This window comes from Zootoca vivipara, chromosome 6 (genome assembly GCF_963506605.1).
Source record: "Zootoca vivipara chromosome 6, rZooViv1.1, whole genome shotgun sequence".
Lineage (NCBI taxonomy): Eukaryota > Metazoa > Chordata > Lepidosauria > Squamata > Lacertidae > Zootoca > Zootoca vivipara.
The window spans coordinates 71738078-71758327 of record NC_083281.1 but is presented as its reverse complement, the minus strand read 5'-3'; the positions used below and the strand labels follow the sequence as shown (position 1 = coordinate 71758327).

General features: G+C 42.4%; 1 protein-coding gene across 2 annotated transcripts; it reads right to left on the bottom strand.

Annotated features, from left to right (window-relative positions):
- Positions 1-1989: 1989 nt before the first annotated feature.
- GPATCH1 (G-patch domain containing 1) lies at positions 1990-19332 on the bottom strand. Of its 2 annotated transcripts, none has more exons than XM_060276107.1 (20): positions 19198-19332; positions 17554-17688; positions 17078-17163; positions 16593-16753; positions 16262-16359; positions 15785-15840; positions 14984-15220; positions 13563-13710; positions 13330-13409; positions 12241-12445; positions 11358-11648; positions 10642-10820; positions 10287-10414; positions 9851-9987; positions 9399-9568; positions 8294-8513; positions 7262-7378; positions 6218-6372; positions 5401-5558; positions 1990-2343 (listed from the first exon to the last, which is right to left on the bottom strand). In XM_060276107.1, the coding sequence occupies exons 1-20, from the start codon at positions 19289-19291 to the stop codon at positions 2313-2315; spliced, it is 2886 nt and encodes a 961-aa protein (XP_060132090.1). In that variant the 5' UTR covers positions 19292-19332; the 3' UTR covers positions 1990-2312. The 2 variants fall into 2 exon arrangements, with proteins under 2 accessions (XP_060132090.1, XP_034973844.2); XM_035117953.2 differs by having other exon boundaries at positions 1992-2343; positions 6218-6342; positions 19198-19331.
- Positions 19333-20250: the final 918 nt, after the last annotated feature.

The window sequence follows — 20250 nt, the reverse complement described above, 5'->3', positions numbered from 1 at the left end:
TCGAACCCCATATTTAAGAAGAGAGCCTCCCAATCTTGCTAGAGGTCTAGTGGCCTGGGCACAGGTGTGTGGATCTGACCACAGATGGCATATCAGTCCAACTTCCAAGAGACTGTGATCTACTCCCACTATAAAAAAAACTGGCAGTGATCTACCCATTGGATTGACCAAGGTTTTTAAGCTTTTTTTTAGGGAGCAAGAGTTGTTTAGCTTTTTTTAGGGAGCCTTTTTGGTTATTAGCTGAGGGTCCCAAAATCAACCAGGATCAACCACGGGCATCCCGTGATCAACCAGTAGATCGTGATCGACCTGCTAGACAGCCCTGGTCTATCTGATATACTTGCATCCATCCTGCGTCCAGGTCACCAAAGTCCAGATGAAGCTGCTCCTGGGTGACAGGAACATCATACTGGAAAAAGTTACACATTCTGATATAGCCTTGTTTCCCATTTTGAGAGGACCCTACGATAAGGTAGGATTCAAAACAGGACGAAGAGACTGCAATATAGTCAGTGGTGAGTAGACTGGAGAAATGAGAACTTTGCCATATTCTCCATATGTACTGGAAATGTACTCAAACTAAAAGGTTTTTTAAAAATACAACAAACCACAACTATATTAGTTTTGAATGGTAGTACCGTATCCGCAAGAGCCCCAGGTCTAGCACATTTTTCCTCTTAAGGCTGTCCAATGCTTATGTTTTGTCATCAGTATAAGGGATATTTGGCAAACCTGGAATGCTCCATAGTACAGTCATACGTCAGGTTACGACCGCTGCAGGTTGCGTGTTTTCAGGTTGCGGCCCGTGCCAAACCCAGAAGTACCAGAATGGATTACTTCCGGGTTTTGACGCTCGCGCATGCGCAGAGACACAAAATGACATCACACGCGTGTGCAGACACAGTGCTTCAGGCTGCAAACGCTGCGGGTTGCGAACGTCCCTCCCGCACGGATCACATTTGCAACCCGAGGTATGACTGTACAGAGCAATATTGTAGGGACAGGCATTTGACAAGGCCTTGTGCTGAAGGAAAAGTATTGGGCTGGATGCAATTCAGTGCCATTTAACAGAAAACACTTTTCTGGATGTGTGGGGTATATGTTGTGTGGGGCTCATACATTGGAAGCTCAGCTTTCTCCCTCCACTCTCTAATGTGCTGTAGTGGTTATAGAGTACTGAACCTTCCCATCCTTCCATAAAACCTCCCTCTAAATCCCATAGAATTTCTATTATGGTACAAAAGCAACTATCAATATGGACGACTTATATCTGACACTTGAAAGCAGATGCTCCCATGGTGCAGGTCATTCCATTTCTCCCCTCCCACATCGAGGATGCTTTCTGCAGCTATTGAGCATGCTGCTCAGTCCTCCTTGGGCCATCCTCCCCCCCCCCGCCCCCACTTTTAGTGGTTTCCTCCTCCTCCAGGTTTTCTGCACCATGGGATCTCTTGAGTCTCCTGATACTTTTCTCCTGTACATGAATGATGGCACCCACACACCTAAACATCAGAAAAACAGGAATAATGATAACTAGTGGAGCATTTCTTCTGCAAATAAGGGTTGTTGGATTATGTAGCAAGCTCCAGTCCTCAAAGAAATGTTTCCTGGGAAAGATGGGCTAGCACAAGAAATCAAGTTCACCTTTGCCGGCTCTCTCCCTCTTCCAACCAACTGAACTTGTCTCTTAATTGCAAACAATTTTTTTCAGCCTTTTAAACCATTGTGCCTGCAGGGGCACAATGCATAAGCAAGCATGAAAACCCTGAATAAGAACAAAAAACCCTGGTCTAAAGAAAGCTAGTCACAAGACTCATCGTCATGAGTTTTTGTTTAGAGTGGGCCCCCAAAATAGTTATTTTTAAAGGAAAGACTGATTTCCCTCATAACAATAACAGAACACTGCTATACTACTTCAGTGGCCAAAGATTTCAAAAAAGGCAGCTGTTGGTGAATATTACTGCTTTACAATATTCTCATATTTATACTTCAGGCTTGAAAAATGATTGTGACATTAGGCATAAGTCCGTAAATTTACTTTATTAAAATTTCTTCATGCTCATCCTCTTTAAAATGCATTATTTTCATTATTCCTTTTCATATTACAATAAAGTTGAACAAGTTTCTCTAGCATAAACCACATTTCCTTTTATTTTTAACTCTGAAATCATGAATTCAAATTGTAGGGTTTTTATGCTATCAAAGCCAACATAAATACAGTATTTACAGAACATTCAAATATGCTTTGCACTGTTGATCTGCCATCATAGAGGAGATCCATTTTGAGACCAAAAGATGTTTAAAAATCCAAACTATCGCTTCACAAGTGGAAGATGTTTCAGCCTAGAAGAAAGCAAATGGGAAGGACTGAATAAGTAAATAATGGAAATAAACATCCAGAATTGAACCATTATAATCCATTTTTATACGAGCTACTTTAATCCAAACAGAGTCTTCAAAATATTGATTTGACCAGCAATCCAAACAACTCCAGGTATATTCTGAGCTAAGCAACGAAAAATACACCTGCTACTGTTCCCCAATAAATAAATTTGACAAAAAGTCACCACTTAAACTAGCTGTTCTCTGAAAGCATGAACACACACCCCTTATTGTGGTCCAATATTAGTGAATGAGGTAAGCAACGAGATGCACAGACTGAAAAATGAGTCAGACATCTGATCCAGGGAGATTTTCCTTGGAATAGGGCAAACACTAACTGCCAATAAAACCTCTGAATGATGGAAGGAGACAAACTGTGGTATTGATTTTTCCAGACCTGATAAAGGTTTCTCTTAATCACACACATTCCATTTTTATTGAATGTGAAATGGAACAAGATCATAGCTACGGGAAATTAAATTTAGACAAGCAGACTTTCAATTTAATATCAAATTTTTGTAGTGATCTATGGAAGAAGATGGGCAAATATATATGCTGGAAAAAATAAACATGTTTTAACTGAACTATGCCCCAGTGATTAAGATGAAATTAGATGTAGAACGCTAGAATTCCTGGGACTAAGACCTACGGAACTTGGTGGTAATTGCTCCTGAGTAGACATGCCTAGGATAGTGCTGTAAACTTTGTTGAACAACTCGGGAAGCAAACAGCAACTACTTGGTTATTTCTTACACTCCCTTTAGATAAAGTAGCTCAAATAGATCTATCCCAATTTAGACAATATCTTCGTCTGGCTCATCATGGGCAAAACACTGTTTGATATGACTGTCAGTGATGTGCTAAATCTTAAAATAAGGTACTCCAGGGAAAAGAGAACCAGGTCAGTGATATTGTTGCTAACTAAAATTATAGATGCTAAATGCCCAAGAAGAGACCAAATAGCAAACATGCGCTGGATTATGGAGAAAGCTAGAGAGTTCCAGAAAAACGTCTACTTCTGCTTCATTGACTATGCAAAAGCCTTTGACTGTGTCGACCACAGCAAACTATGGCAAGTTCTTAAAGAAATGGGAGTGCCTGATCACCTCATCTGTCTCCTGAGAAATCTCTATGTGGGACAAGAAGCTACAGTTAGAACTGGATATGGAACAACTGATTGGTTCAAAATTGGGAAAGGAGTACGACAAGGTTGTATATTGTCTCCCTGCTTATTTAAATTATATGCAGAATTCATCATGCAAAAGGCTGGACTAGATGAATCCCAAGCCGGAATTAAGATTGCCGGAAGAAATATCAACAACCTCAGATATGCAGATGACACAACCTTGATGGCAGAAAGCGAGGAGGAATTAAAGAACCTTTTAATGAGGGTGAAAGAGGAGAGCGCAAAATATGGTCTGAAGCTCAACATCAAAAAAACCAAGATCATGGCCACTGGTCCCATCACCTCCTGGCAAATAGAAGGGGAAGAAATGGAGGCAGTGAGAGATTTTACTTTCTTGGGCTCCTTGATCACTGCAGATGGTGACAGCAGTCACGAAATTAAAAGACGCCTGCTTCTTGGGAGAAAAGCAATGACAAACCTAGACAGCATCTTAAAAAGCAGAGACATCACCTTGCCGACAAAGGTCCGTATAGTTCAAGCTATGGTTTCCCCAGTAGTGATGTATGGAAGTGAGAGCTGGACCATCAAGAAGGCTGATCGCCGAAGAATTGATGCTTTTGAATTATGGTGCTGGAGGAGACTCTTGAGAGTCCCATGGACTGCAAGAAGATCAAACCTATCCATTCTTAAGGAAATCAGCCCTGAGTGCTCACTGGAAGGACAGATCGTGAAGCTGAGGCTCCAATACTTTGGCCACCTCATGAGAAGAGAAGAATCCTTGGAAAAGACATTGATGTTGGGAAAGATGGAGGGCACTAGGAGAAGGGGACGACAGAGGACGAGATGGTTGGACAGTGTTCTCGAAGCTACGAACATGAGTTTGACCAAACTGCGGGAGGCAGTGGAAGACAGGAGTGCCTGGCGTGCTCTGGTCCATGGGGTCACGAAGAGTCGGACACGACTAAACGACTAAACAACAACAACAAAATGCCCAAGACAAGTGCTAATGCTGAAGTCATTAAGAGTTTCTCAACAGCCTGATTAACAGTCTCAAAGTCTCAATTTTCCCTTTCCTCTGGTAGTTGTTTCCTTGACAGCTTTTAGTGTCCAGACCATAAAATACAGGGATGCAGGTACTCATATTAAAGTCAAGTGTTCTGTTATGGACATTATAATTTACCATTGTGAGTTTCCAGTAGGGTTCCTTTCCTTCTGATTGCTGACCTGTTTTAGGAGAATTTTTCTGAGGCATGTATATTCTGCAAGTTGATAGTGCATTTCTTACCTTACAGGTAAGAAACTTGAAAAAACACTCCAAAAAATTCTAAAACTTTCTTTTAGTAAATTCTGAAATGACTAGAGCCATAGGTAAGCTATGCAAAGGACAATGTAGGCTATATTGCACAATTTCTTCGGAAGCAACTTAAAATACAACCCACTGGGACAGATTTCTTAACCTTTGAGATATTAAAGCACTTTTTCTAAAGGAAGCATAATAAAGAAACAACGAGCCTTGGTAAGACTCAGCTAAGTTGTCCAAGAAAGTTTACCCCAAAAACCCAAAACAGTAAACTGTTGAAAAATCTAGAGCCTTATCCCTTGGAAACAAGCATTTGGAACTAGGCAAAGGGCGATTGGGAGGCTACGTGGGGAGAGGAGAAAAGAGTTGATTATTTCCTCCCCCACTACAAAATGTTTTCTTCCTAAGGGATTTTTTAAACCTTTGATGAAAAAAGACCAAAGCTTGTTCAGTACAATATGGGGGGTAGCATTCTCTGTCACTTGACCTGCACAGGGGGGCCAGGAAGGAAGGAACTGGTGGAGCATGTGGGAGGGACAACCCACCGGAGGATCCCACCCCCCACAGGAAAATCAGCCCTTCACCTCTTTACCTTCTGAGAATTTCCTGTGGTGGGATTTCTGTGGTCTCTTCCTCACTGTTGCTGCTATCGGCTGTGTCTGAGCCACTGTTTTTCTCCGAGTCACTGTTTTCCTCCGATTTCTTATTCTTGCGTTTGCCCTTGTGCCTGCTTTTCTTGTGTTTCTTTTTCTGCAAAACAAGTTCGAGGACTGAGATGATGCACCTTACAAAGAGAAATCCAAAACTGAAAAAAACCCGAACTTTTATAGTATGAGCATGTATGATATGACACAACGGCTATTCCAAGATAAAAGCTGGAAGAAGCTCAATAAGGTTAGCTTGATGATGTTTGTCAGAAAATGAGCCCTATCAACTTCAGTGGGTTTTACTCTTAGGAAGGTGTTAGCCAAAATGTAGCTGAAGAGTCCCCCTCACTCTGAAGTTACTAATAAATAACTACATTTAACACCCTCGGTTATTCCAAGCCTCCAGTCCTTATGGACATGCAGGCATGTCAACACCAAGCACAGAATTTACATAGGGTCAGAACTTCATGCTTGTACAGGAACTGACTTGTGCAGAATCCAACCAACTTAAGCGCTATTTCTATAATCTGCACATCACAAGCTGCTCAGACTAGATCCATGCAGGGAAGGTTTATGAATAAAAGCTGAAGCCCCAACGATAAAACATTTGCAGGAGGAGGAGGAGGGACTGACCAGTGCAATTCTGTTCAGTGGAGAGAGCTGCACGGCATCTCCATATGAAAATTATTATACTGTATGCATTTTCTATGGTTTTCCATAAATCTCAGTTTCTACACCCAAAAAGTCAAATTGAAAAGTCACCTTCTCCTTTTTGTGTTTGTGTTCTCTCTTGGTCTTGTGTTTTTCTCTGCTCTTTTTAGGTTTTGCTTTCTTAGCGGCTTCAGGAGAACTTGTAAGCTGGATTTCTTCATGCCTCAAAGGAGTGTCTAAAATCAAAGCACATAAAGAGGAAGTGCCTAAACAAAATAAAAAAAAATTCATTCCAGTAGCACCTTAGAGACCAACTAAGTTTGTCATTGGTATGAGCTTTCGTGTGCATGCACACACACTTCCTGATCTTCCCTGATCAAGAAACATCAAAAATACTCAAGGAATGTCAACGTTTAGTTTTTGAAGTCCTTTTAAAGAACTTGACATCCTACTAAACTAAAGCTTTTATATCGTCATACAAACTATAGGCTTAGATACTGAAAAAAAGTTCTGTCTTCTCCCACATCTACTGATTCTGGAATCTGCGCAGGGCCTCAGCAGGATAAGCAGATTTCAAATTTCCCTTGCTCAGGAGTCTGTGGTTCAATGATAGTATTTTCAATCAACTTTCAAATATTTCTCAAAAAAGACAGAAACAAAGTTTGTTCCATTCTTAAAAAGTAAACAAACATTTTCTAGTGAGAAAAATACTTGTGAGGTAAGGAAATTCCCAGGCAAGAAAGGCCCTATTTAATAACATAACACATTTCCCCTAAAAACAAAGTGATCTCTCCCCCATTCCCAGCTATACTACAGGGAGATCCAGGTGCACTTAAATAATAAAGGATCTTAAATGTGTTTCATTCACAGGATACTGCATGCTCTCATGATGGAAGAAGTTGAATAGGGAGGGAAATCCCTTAATACTGTGATGACATTTTGTGACTCCACCAAAAATCCTTTTGATAGGCATGATGTTAATACAAGCTCAAAATTGTCTACACAACTAGTTTGCCTTCACGTTTAACTCCATAAAGAAAGTCCTCAATATTTCTGTATGCAAACTTTTAAAAATATACACTTAGACAAACCACATAATTGCAATTCATACAAAGTGCTCTGCAGAATTCACACATTATGCTGAACTGTATTTACCAGAAGCAGCAGCTGGTGGCAATCTTGGTCCAAATTCCTCTCCTGGATCAACTACGTCCATTGGGGGTGGAGTTAAGGTAACGGAAAGCTTGGGTGTGGTTACTTCACTTTCTTTAACTGAAAAAGCACAATTAAAAAAAGGATTAAGTGGTGCTTTGATAATAATGTCTCAAGTACTGTATAATACCACAACAAGAATCACCATGCTAAGCTGAACATATAGCCCTTGATTTGTTGGTCCATTCAGAATCTCATCTCTGACAATGATAAGGTAAAATAAAATAAATTCCTTCAGTAGCACCTTAAAGACCAACTAAGTTTTTATTTTGGTATGAGCTTTCGTGTGCATGCACACTTCTTCAGATACACTGAAATAGGAGTCCCCAGGCGCTCATGTGGAGAAGGGATGGGGAGGGGGTGGGGTGGGGAGGGGGTATCACTCAGAAGGGTGGTGGGTAGAAAATGATAAGGTAGAAAAGGTTCTTATAATATATTTCTATGAGCTTGTGCCACCTCAGTGCCTTTTCTCTTAGTTAAAGGGACTTTAAGGGTTTCTATCGACAATTAATGTACTGTTGGTCCAGTAAACTTTCCTATCTCCACTTCTACTTACAGGGTATATCAGAAAGTGTCAAGATTTCACCAAGGTCTCAAAAACATACAAGAGTTCTTCAGACACTTAGGGCTGATTCAAACATAATACGCAACACAAAACCATCCCTGTGTGTCCCTCTTCTCACGCTCCACCAGTTGCTTCCTTTTTTGCAGAAGCCTAAACTTGCTAGGATGTGACAGCAAACTACAGCCTGCACTTGCCCTCCAAATCAGTATGATACAATTAAGTTCAAACCATGGTTTTCAATCCTGGTTACGAAGGAAAGCACAAGCCCCCATATGGACATAGTGGCAAACTATAGCTTGCATCAAAGTGAAACTACCTGAAGCACTATGCATTAGAAAAGGGAGTACATGGCTCACTACCATAGCACCAAAGCAGTTTGAAGCCGTCCTGAACTAGCCACTGATTTTTACCTTGTTCATCAAGTGAAGGAGCACTTGGCACATCACAAGGCTTCAGACTTTCAGAATCTGGTTCTGTCATTGGTATTGTTTGCTCTTCTCCGTCACTCTCTTCTTCAGATGATTTTTCATCTGAGGAGCTGGCAAAGATGGCCTTAAATAAATCCATTGATGGCCTGCTTTCTTCTTCTACTTCTGTTTCTTCATTCTGACCAGTACTTTCACTTAGTGTCTGCACAAGAGAACCAAAAGGAAAGAGGTTTACTTAACATATTTTGCTTTAAATGCCCCATTATGAATGTGAATAGCAAACACAGGTTTTCTAAAGATCAACAGACTACAGAGCCATGATGACCACAGACCACTGCTCTGCTCTGCTCCACACAATGTTAATCTGGCAAAAATGGCAGAAATAAAATGCTTATTGTAAGATTTATGTTAGATACTCATGAGAAGTGCTTAAGCCCCTGGGTCTTCTAGATGAATTGCTCTCATCTGGAGAGACAGTTCAATGCTCAGTCTTGTTTAGAGCAAATTGGGGCCACCAATTCAATTCATTCAAATTCCAGCTATAGCTCTCTTAACTGCTTGGCCTTTGGATGAGGGTGGCTGTTGCTTGCTCTTGCTAAGTCTGTGCTTCCTTCAGTCTCGTGCTCTCTTGACCTTTCATTTTAAAGAAGAATCTACTCCTGTATTACAACAGTCTACAACTAGTTGTAGTACATTTGTAGCACATTTCTGCCTATGCTGGGCAGAATACAAAGGGAAAATTAGTGACAAAATCAGTGAAAATCAGTGGTACCTCGGGTTACGAACTCGATCCGTTCCGGGTCGCAGTTCGTAACCCGAAAAGTTCGTAACCCGAACCGCCATTTTGCGCATGCGCAAATCGTGCGCGCTGCTTCTGCGCACGCACGGCGAAAATACTTCCGGGTTTGCGCAGTTCGTAACCTGAGTTGTTCGTAACCCGAGGTGTTCGCAACCCGAGGTACGACTGTACCCTAAAAGCTGTGTGTACAATCATTTGACCACTTGCCTGCATCCCCACTTATTCACAAGGAAGATCCATGTTAAGAATATGTACAATGAAAGCATCAAAACTCTGGCGCTACTGTACCTTGTTAGAAACAGCTCTAGTACTTCTGTTTTTGTCCTTTGCTTCAATCAGTGCTGGCGACTGTGCCTCCAGTATAACCTTTGATCTAGCCACACTAATGAACTCACTAATGGCATCATTTTTCTTCTTCTCTTTGTCAGATACATCCCATCTAGATGGTTTCTTTGGCTCTTAAAAGATACAAACAAAATTCCCAGATTTCTTTAGTTTTCTACTTATATTGATTTTATCATTACTGCTTACATTTTAAAGCATATTTGATATTTAAATAGCAGTTGGAGGTTGTTGTTTTTCTTTTACTATTCGTGCACCAGGTGCTTGGCATTCTGCATCTGTCCTGTTTGATTCCCCTTTGTTGTTCCTTAAAAGATAGCTTACTATTTTAAAATGCCTCAAGTATTTTAGTGTTCTGAATCTTTTACTCCCAAGTGATAACAAAATGGACCACTTACTGTTTGAAGCATTATTTTCTTGCATTCCTGCTTTTGTGGGTTGGCTCAACATGCTTGATGTCGAGTCTGATACTGTCAAGAAGTTGAACACAGAATACTTGTCACGTTTCACTTTGGGCAGTCCAACAACACATGACCTGGTGAAAAAGTAAAAAAAGAGAGTTTTCATATAAAGTTTCTTTAACTTTTTGCTATCACACAGAAATAAGATCATACAAAATGAGAAACAAGCAAGCCATTTACAAGTGAAGCATAATTATAGAAATTTGTGGAAAATAACTTATTGACAATAATCAAGACTAAAATTAACAATGTGACTAAGAGGGCCTAAAGAAGGTTTTCATACGGAATCTACATTTTCTAAAATTAGCTTTTTTCATATCTAATCATCTCTTCTTCAGCTATTCAATGCTATTTAGAAACTCAAGCAACTTACTCTGAATAGGGATCAGGAACATTAAACCTTTTGCACAATAATTTGTCCGGGTGCCACTCAAACGACTCTCTTGTCAGCTTGCCAAACATCTTCATCTTTGCAGCAGCCTCTTTGTCACTGACAGCTGTCTAAAATAATCACAAAGGGATTAGTATCTAGAGTGCTGGAGGGGAAATAATGTACTAGCTACAGTAAATGTACACTGACTCTGAATTTAGTCGCTTCCAAACACAATTTAAAATTGAAATTTATGAAAAACAAAACTTTGGGAATGATCTTAAACAGAGGAGCTTTGTGCAGGTGAATACAAGTCATCACAATTCACTGGTTACTGAAGGACTGAAGCAGAACAGACCTCTTCATCACGAGGAACTTCAACTTTTTCTGTGTCGTCTTCATGCTTTGCAGTGGTAAACCTTGAGGCCAAAACAGAGCTGGAGGGCTTGTAGAGCAAGGCAGCACGGGAAAACTCATCTTGCTCTCTTCCACGCTCCCACTCGGTCATACTGTGATCTAAGCAGCTTTCTAGCACATCTATAGGAAGATAGAGGAGGAGTGAATTGGAGCCCATAAAACTAAAAACACAAAAACAAATGACCCTTGTAAAACACACATACAAAGGGAAGTGCGTTTCTAACTCAATCAAGTTGTTCACACCGATAAATGGTACACAAAAAAGCATAAACAAAAAGGAAAACTACGAGACAATGGCCTCAACAGAAGCACTAAAAAGCCATGAACAGCCAAAGCATCAATCTGGTTCTAGAAAACAGAAAATTGTACTGTTGCATCAAAATACAAATTCTAAGTGAAACACTATCACACAACTGTGCAATGACATCACATAAGATTTACTTGCTCCTGAAGATGGCGTCAAAATGTATGAGACATACCAATAGTCAACATCATAGTAAATTTCTGTTTATTAGTAGCAGTTTGACACCCTGCCTCTCCTTCGCACTTTTTGAACTTCTGTTACCCCTCTGCTTATCACAAGCACAACATTTAGATCCGGATGTAAAACCTATTTCATGATAGGGAAGAAGAGCTGCATGCGATCTTGCCAATTACCTTTCTTTCCATCTTTAAGGCCTTCTATGTAATTTTCGTATCTCTTTTGTTTTTCTGGATTTTTTGCAAATGGTTTGAAGTCACTAGATCCAGTGGTGGCCAACTGGGTTCCTAACACCAATTGCCACCTCTGTGGAGTAACAGGTAACACAGGCACCTGGGATCTGTCAGGCAAGGGCCCCTGAGGCTGGAGCGCTGGAGCTTTCACTTGCTGCTCTGCTGCCTGTTTCGCTTCTCGGATTCTTTCTTTGTCTTTATCTGACAAATATTCCAGAACAGAAGTCGCTGGACCTAAGAAAGAAACATTACAGTGTAAAAATAGGACAACAAGGAAAACTTTTCTTGTAAGAATCTAAACAGTACAGTGCTTTAAATATATTTGCCGACACTTTGAATTGTCCTTGGGAAGGAACTGGCTAAAATAGCATCCTAACTTGACAAGCAAGATGGCCTTCAAATTTAGGCCTTCAACTTTTGCCTATAGTCAAGAAAAAACAAACAAGGGGGTGCACTGACTTTCTCAGTGAGCTTCCAACAGTGAAGAGCCTGTGAACCTGCTGAGTAAAAATGTATGTGAAGTCTGAAAACATGAAGCATAGGTACATATGTGTGCGTGCGTGCACGCACACACGTGCACGCACACACACACACACACAGGGACCAGACTTAATACAGCCCAGAATATCTGTGATTGTTATGTATGATTACCCATTAAGCCACTGGGTTAATCAATGTTCAGTAAGGAGAGGACAGCTGTAAACTTAAGAAATGAATGCCTTTAATAAAAAAAATTGCCAATAAAAAAACCTTAAAATGGTCAAAGCAAAAGGAACCTACAATAGAAACATGCGAAATGCAAGGAAATATACAGCATCCTGGGTACCTTCCAGACACTTCTCGCCCAACAACTCCCTCCGCTGAGCAGCAGTCTTCTGGTGTCTGCTTTGCTGTGCTGCATCACTCTCAAGTTTCCCAGTGGATTCTGCTAATGTCTGCACTAAATGAGAGTTTTCACTGCTAACTTTTAGCACAGGCCGAAAGTAATGGACTGGTCTGTAATCCCTTGGCAGGTCAGGAGGAGGATAAATCTTGTAAAGGAAAAGCAACACAACACAGCACACTAAATATTTTGTAGACATAGTCTCATTTAGATTACTTAAGCTTTAAATATATACAATGTCGCTATCAATCACAGGACACTGACCAAATTTAAGACTGAATCAGGTGTACAAACCAGTACACAGAATTAGGTCCTGCTCATTCTGCAATATTTCAACTGTAAATAAAATCCCTGGTAGCCACAAACCATCAAACACCATCATTTGGCATCACATGCCACCAAGTTGCCCTAATACATCCACAGCTTCTCTTTTTTCATAATCTTGTCAACCTCTGCAAAAATGCCACATTCCATTATATGGCAAGGTAAATTGTGCCTAGAACTATGCTACTTAAGCACTGGAAGATCAATCTTCTATGTCATTTCCCCAGGCTATACAATCTCAGTTGCCAGGATCAAATCAGGGCAGTGAAGTTCCAACCAATTACATCTTCCCTGCCTTACTTTTAGGGTAGAGAAAGGATGAAGTATTAAGGAACCAAGGTATCTATAGAGAGTTTGTGAAAACTTGACGTAAGGTGCATTGGAGAGATCCTCCTAACTTTTAAACAGAATTAGTAAGATGCCTGTTTGGGTTAAGCAAGCAAGAATGAATTGATCCTGTTAAATTTTGACAAAAATGTTTTTTGGGTTTTTTGTGCTGTGGATTTTGAAAATGAAAAATAATTAATCTTGTTGGCAATTTAACAGATAAAGGAATTGATACCACCAGAGTTTCCTGCCATAAACCATTAACATATCTCCTGATCTCCTCCCCCATACCAATTTGAGCAAAAATCTGCAGGTATGTAGGGAAAGGGAGCTGTCTTATGAAATGTCTTGTTCAGGGGGAAAATAAATTAATTTACGCACCTTTTGAGAAGTTACAGACTTAGATGCTGGTGAGAAACCATCCAAAATTTTCCCAATGTACTTATGTTCTCTCTCTGTTCCTATGAACAAAATTAGAATCCATAAGTGGTTTCAAAGCAAAACCAAATGGGAGCAGAGCTGGGCAATATATGGCAACCTCCTCTACAATACCCTCCCTCTAGAAAGTTTCAGATGAACAGGATTTTGGGGCTCCAGAAATTCCAGATTCATACCCTGCTTGCTTCTATATTGCTTAGGCGCTGTCCATCCATACAACCCATCTCCGGGTTCCTCATCTTTTAGAACAGTATCATATTTAGAAAGTGATTCAGTAGCATAAATGTCGTCGTCTTCATCTTCTAAAGCTCCTACACCAAAAGCCTAAGGAAAACAATATAACACAGAATGATTACAACTATGGATAAGTCTGCCTGACGGATGTACCAAGGTGCTACTTATTTCCTGATATTTTTACATGAACCATGTGCCTTTTATAACAGTCATGGATCTTGTTTCTGAGAAACCACTTAAGAACTCACAGAAATGGAAATAAAGATGTGGACCAGCTTTCACGTAGCATACAGACATTTACTAGAATTCTACAAACAGCAAAATTTCTGTTCTGCTTTAAATGTACTTTGAAATTTTTCATCAACAAGCATGACTGGCTCCAGGTTTTTTGGGAGAAGGGGCCTGGCAATGTGCCAGTGAGTGAGTACCCAAATCCCACTCCATGTAGGTGCAACAAAATCAAAGAGGGAATCTTCCTTCCTCGGGAGAGGGCAGACAGCGATGGCTGCTGCTACCGTAGCAACAGCCATCAGTTTCAAGCAGGAAAAGACAGGCAAGCGAGGGATGATACTCTTTGCTCCTAGCTGCCATTGCTGTTCACTCAGGTGGGTAGGTGGGGGAACCACCATCACTGTTAGGAGGGCTTGGATGGGGGCGATGAGCAAGCAGCGAAAGCTTCTGCTCCTCCCAGCCATTGCCTACAAAATGAGTGGCAGCTGCTGGTTCTATCCTCTCCCTTCACAGCAGCTGTTCCTGCCTCCCACCGCTGTTAGCTCACATACTACTAGCAGGTCAACGGCAGCTTCCCTCAACTTCTCAGGAAGGGGAGGGAAGATGAGGGGTCGTTTCCAAGGGCAGCAGGCAGGCAGAAGGGCGTGGAGGAAGAGATGCCTGACCTAGTCCCACTGTTGCTGCCATCCAGGCCCAGATGCAAGTGGGGGCGGCTACTAGTGCAGCTGAGTGAGCATACTTTATGTACAGCAGTGTGTCAACACACGAACTTGGCAGCTGCCCACAACATTGGCCCTGCAAATTAACTGCACAAGACAAGCGGTGACATTGATGTCATGACACAGAAGGCTGGGTACACTGTACACATGCACAAACCCACATACCCTCTACACAGAATTTAACTCAAATTATGCAGCAAGGTAAGCTGAACTGAGTAAGCAATGGAAGTTGACTCCCCTGCCCCCCCCTCTCCTAATCAGTGGTCAATAGTAAGTTAGGCTGGGCACTGAAACAGCCCATGGAAATCCTCTTTTAGCTTTAAACATTTTAACAGGGATCATCCATTCACTTACAAGCCCATCTATCTTCATAGCCACAAGGGTGAATTTTTTTTCAACCAGCAGCATTTTACCTGGCCTGAAATGCCAAGCTTCCGCCCTTTACTGTGGCGCAGATCTCCAAGATTTGAGTTTTCAGCACTGGGGTTAAAAAGGTCGATGTGTTCTTCTGAAGAGCCAAATAAGGCTTTGGTGGGATCCAAGCCTTTGTACCCAAGTCCATGGACGTTATCTTTAGGAGTCAGGTCTACAGGCACTACATCCTTGGGTGCAAACGTCACATTTTCTGGGCGATATTCATCCTCTTCTTCCTTTAGGAAATTAGCACACTTTGTAACAAAACATTGTTACGGAGGTCAGCAAAAAGACCTTGCTTGCATTCATCCCAAGAAAACCTTGCCTCAATCCTTCCTCTGCTGCAGGGGACAACAGTTTTGTGTCCAGAAGCCACAGGCTGACTGCAGAGCTCAATCCAGTGGAGGGACAGGCCAGAACAAAGGGGGGCCTTTGCTCTCTCCCCAATCCCATTCCTCCTCATCCAAAAGGCTGCAGAGATAGATAACTCTCATCTAAACTGACCACTTGTGGAAGGCTTTTGAAATTAGGCCAATAAACTCATGTGGCTCCAGGATCCCTTGCTCTGCCCCATTGTGAGTTGTTACATTTGCAAGCTTTTGGGGGCTGAGACTTCTTTTTTGTTAGCTATGCCATGTAGTAAACGTCTACAGTCAGTAATAGTGATCTAGAAAATTGGAGTAACAGTTTAAGAAGAATGTTGATATCATTGGAAATAATCCTTTGTGTGCTTTGCACAACTGCAGATAAAACAAAAAACAGTGGCCCCCACCCAAAGTAAAGTGTTGCACAAGCAATACCTCTGACTCCTCAGATCCAGGGGGCAAAGCACAGCCATATATTTTCACTTCAGGCTCTGCAACCAAGTATGAAGACACAAGGTTATATTTCTATCATTCTTCATTATCATGACTATGCAAAGGGCAATGTGCCCAGAATCTACACTGCTGTGGCTCCACTGAAGTAAGGTTGCTATAGAATGGAATATAGGAGCCAGTTTGGTGTAAAAGGTTTGAGTGTTGCACCAGGGTTTAAATTCTCACTCGCCATGAGGATTCATGCCAAGGTCTGACCTCGGGCCAGTCACAATTTCTCAGCCTAATCTAACTCACAGGGGAAGGGAGAACCACCTTGAGCTCTCTGGAGGAAAGATGGCATATAAGTGCAACAAATAAATAAATGGGGATCATACAAACAACTTTCTAGTAGGCTGGAATAGACAGACCACATTTTTATGTTGTTGAGTGATACAATACAAAACAGTTCATGGACTATACCAGGCTTCTGCTTTCGTGGTTTCCTCTTTACTCTGGGCCCAACTCCTTGTCCTTCTTTCCAGCCCATTTTTCGCAACAAGTCAATACCAATGGTTATTCTGAAAAGGAAATTTATTAAATAGTTTTTGTAACCCCATATGCTAAAAACCTTGTGTAAACAATACCTGCAAACATCAAGCAAAACACAGGCCAAGTTTTCGCATCAGTGAAGTCTGAGGAGGAAAAGCTAGTGTTGCCAAGTCTACCGGTATGCCCCCTTCCCCAATTTTAACACATTATCAGTTGTATTGCCTTTTACTCATTAACACAATTTTCCGTAATAGGTACTTACTTTGCAGGTGCTATAAATTCATCCAACACAGTGGCTCCAGGGATCGGGCCAACAACTCCTGCAAGTTGTTTGGCCTTCTGTTTTATTTTATCTTTGCTTTTGGAAGCAAATGCATCTGTAATTGAAATTTCCTTTGGTGCTATCCCATGTTCACCAAGATCCTTTGGAGCAAGGGGAGAAAGTAAGAAGAAATGAATCAAATTAGAAAGGATTCCTTCTCAAATCCACATATTAAAAAATATATCTTGAAATGAAAACAAACAAACAAAGAGCAGCTTCACTGCAACATAAAATGTATTTTTTCTTGGCAAAACATACTTCATATTTATGTGCATTGCAGAATAAACAGTACACATATATATACTTAAGATTAATTAACAACCAGAACACAGACACCACCACCCCCCAATCCACCTGGAACTTCAAAGGATTATGAGAGTTATTTATTTATTTATTTATTTAAAATGCATTATTTGCAAATTTACCTCTTCATCCATAAAATCTTCTGGCCCCCGAACTGATTTTTCTGCTCTGTTTTGACGCGATGATACAAAGGTTGACGGTGCCCATCCTTTAATGACAATACAAATTCATTCTTATAAGACATGAGTACTTAAAACACTACCAAAATGTTTCATAATGGAAAGTTCTGTTTAAAATTACATAATGTTACCCTAAGTCTGTAATCCTCTGCACACTCACTTGTAAGTGCCAGTGAAATCAGTGGTGCCAACCTCTGAGTAAGCATGCAAAGTATGGCACTGTAATTATGCAGTGTTAATAAGCTAGCATTTACACTGCCCCCTAAGACATTTGGACCCAATTCAAGATGTTAGTTTTACTTTATGAGAGCCCAAATGACTTGGGTCCTTCATACTGTTGCAATTACCATCCTCACTTTGTTCCATAGTGATTTCTACAGTGAACAGAGACAAATAAATTTTAGACAGTAATTACCCACCTTCTTTTGAGCCCACTGTGTTAAAGTAGCCAGCAGAGAAACCACCACTAAATGCTCCATGGAAACGTTTGTACCGTCCCTTCTCATCTTTGACAGTCTGCTCTTGGAGAGGAACTGGTTTCTTAATTCGCTCACCTGCAATTATTGTTTTAAGAAGCATAAATTAATCAGAACAGTGAATGAAAGGTTTAAGGAGGCATATGGGTTTATTCCACTATGAAAACTAGTTCGCACCCTGCCCAGCAATGCCAATTTATCACGGCAGACGCAGGGGAGAAAGAGCCTAGAAGCCATTCCTCTCCTGGTTTATACACAGAGGGTATCGTTAGCTCCCCTCCCAAATTCACATACACATGATGAGACAAGAAAGTCAACCAACCCTATGTTGAGCAGCAACAAACAGGCTCACTAACCCAGTGCCGTCTTAAGCGCCCCTGTCGCCATGGTGCGCCGGATCTCTCCGGCGCCCTCCCGCCCCGTTTCCCAGCGCGGTGGGCAGGTGGGCGCCGCGCGCAGCTGCGCAGACCGGCCGGCCAGCCGGCCAGGCGCAGCTCGCGGCGCCCTCCTGGCGGGCCGGCGCCATGGTGCCCTGCGCCACCGGGGGTCTACGTAGAGCCGGCACTGCACTAACCAATATGATCAAAAGGTAGGAAATACGGTGAACTGTGGGAACATACAGGGAGACTAAACATTAGGAAGAACTTTCAGAAGGTAGTGGACCTTCCTTCGGAGGCTTTTAAGCAGACCTTGAATGCCCACCTGTCAGGGGGTTCTTGAGCTATGGTTCCTGCGTCGCAGGTGGTTGGACTAGATGACCCTTGTGATCCCTTCCAATTCTATAATTGTACAATCCTACGAATAACAACAACAACTCTCTTTCATTGCAGATTTTAAAGTGGATGTTGGGAGGCCATCTGTCAGGGGTTCTTGAGCTGCGATTCCTGCATTGCAGGGGGTTGGACTAGCTGGCCCTTGGGGATACCTTCCAGCCCTACAATTCCATGTGTCCATCGCCCTTCAGCCCCAGCAGTCATCACCAGCAAAGACATGGGCATTTTTGTTAGGGGGTGTGTGTGTTATAAAGTGTTTGAGCTTTCTTTGTGAGATCGCCCCAAAAATGGCTGAGCTTTTTTTGGGGGGGGGATCATAGACATTTCCTTTAAAATGTAAAAATACCACCAAAAAGAGGATACTACAAGGGGAGGCTTCTGTTTGGGGGGGAAGAACCTCAGTTTCTTAAATATTTTTAATGCTTTTAAATACGAGGATTTAAGGACTGCCCCCCACCGCCCCCCCCAATTGGCTACCCCCATGATCAAAAAGATCGGGTGCGATGGAGTCTGGAGCCCAGCAGCATCTGGAGGTGTGTACCCCACCCCCGAAATAAAAGGGCTGGCACATCCATCTACCGGTAGGCAGGGAGAGGGTCCGTCCCCCATAGCCAATAAGCACCACCCCCAGCCTCCAGCCTGCCTGAACCCCTTTACCTGGGACCTTTCCCCCAAGAGGAGCACAAGCAGCACCCCCCACGCCTCCCTCTCCCCAGTGGACTGCGGGGCGCGAGGTCCCCAGCACGGGCGGCGCTCTCCCCTCAGCGAGGCCCCGAGAAGAAGCGGAGGGAGGTGGGCCTGGCCTCCGACTCACCCTCCTCCAGGGGCTCCAACGGCGTGCCGAAGCTCACCAGCTCTGCCTCTTCCTCGTCGCCGCCGCCGCTGCTGCTGCTCTCGCCCGCCGCCATCTTGCCGGGCCTCTAAAGGAGCGGAGGAGCCTCGGTGCCGCCTCTTCCTCGGCCTCCCTCCGCGGGGCGGCGCCTTCGAGCTCAGCGCCTCAGCCTGACACGCCTCGGGCGGATCTCCTGCTGCTCCCCTGAGGTGAAAGGCAAAACCCCACACTGACCGACCGTCGGCTCATCGGCGGCGGTTGCACAAAACGCCATAGCGACTACACAACCACCACAACGCCAGCCAGCATGCCATTTAATGGACCCTTTTATAACGACGGACAATAGCACGGATTTTTCTTTTCTTTCCTTGTTTTATTTTACCCCCCTCCTCACTCTAAGGTGCCCCAAGGCAGGTTGCAACGTCAAAACACAATATTGAAAACAGCTGGGAACAACTTCCCATCATAAGGTAATAATAATAACAAGGATAAAAGGTAGGTCCTGGACTCTTGGAAAATAAGCACCTCAAAAAAAAAAAAAAGTCCGAGGGAAACAGGAGCGTCTTCTGTTAAAACACGTCGATATAACGGGAAGACAGAATTATACCGGTAATGCAAATTGCAATGCTAAAAATTTCCGTCGATATAACCGTGGAAATGAATAGTAATGCTAAAAACAAGTCGATAACAGTCTATCAGTTCCTCAGCTATTGTTATTGTTACTATTAGTAGTTGTTGCGTTTTTATCTCACTTTTTCTCTAAGGAACTCAAGGAAGTTCTCCCTCTCATTTAATCCTTGCAACAACCCTGTGAGATAATAGATCATTATACTGGGAAGCCATGACTGGCCCAACGACACCTAGTGAGCTTCATGGCTGAGTAGGAATTTGAATCCTGGTCTTCCAAGGTCTTAGTCCAACACTTTAACCTGACTTAACAGACTTCAACTGTTAGGCACCTAGGATGCACCTTGGGCTCCATCCTACAACAAAGGTTCCACAGAATGGACTCCACTTGTATTTCTGTCGTCTTTA

Coding starts and splice junctions, on each gene's coding strand:
- GPATCH1 (XM_060276107.1), bottom strand. CDS start 19,291: ATGGCGGCGGGCGAGAGCAGCAGCAGCGGCGGCGGCGACGAGGAAGAG. Junction 11,649..12,240: donor GGGCGAGAAGTGTCTGGAAG/GTACCCAGGATG, acceptor TTTCTTTCTTAG/GTCCAGCGACTTCTGTTCTG. Junction 9,569..9,850: donor AGAAAATAATGCTTCAAACA/GTAAGTGGTCCA, acceptor GTATCTTTTAAG/AGCCAAAGAAACCATCTAGA.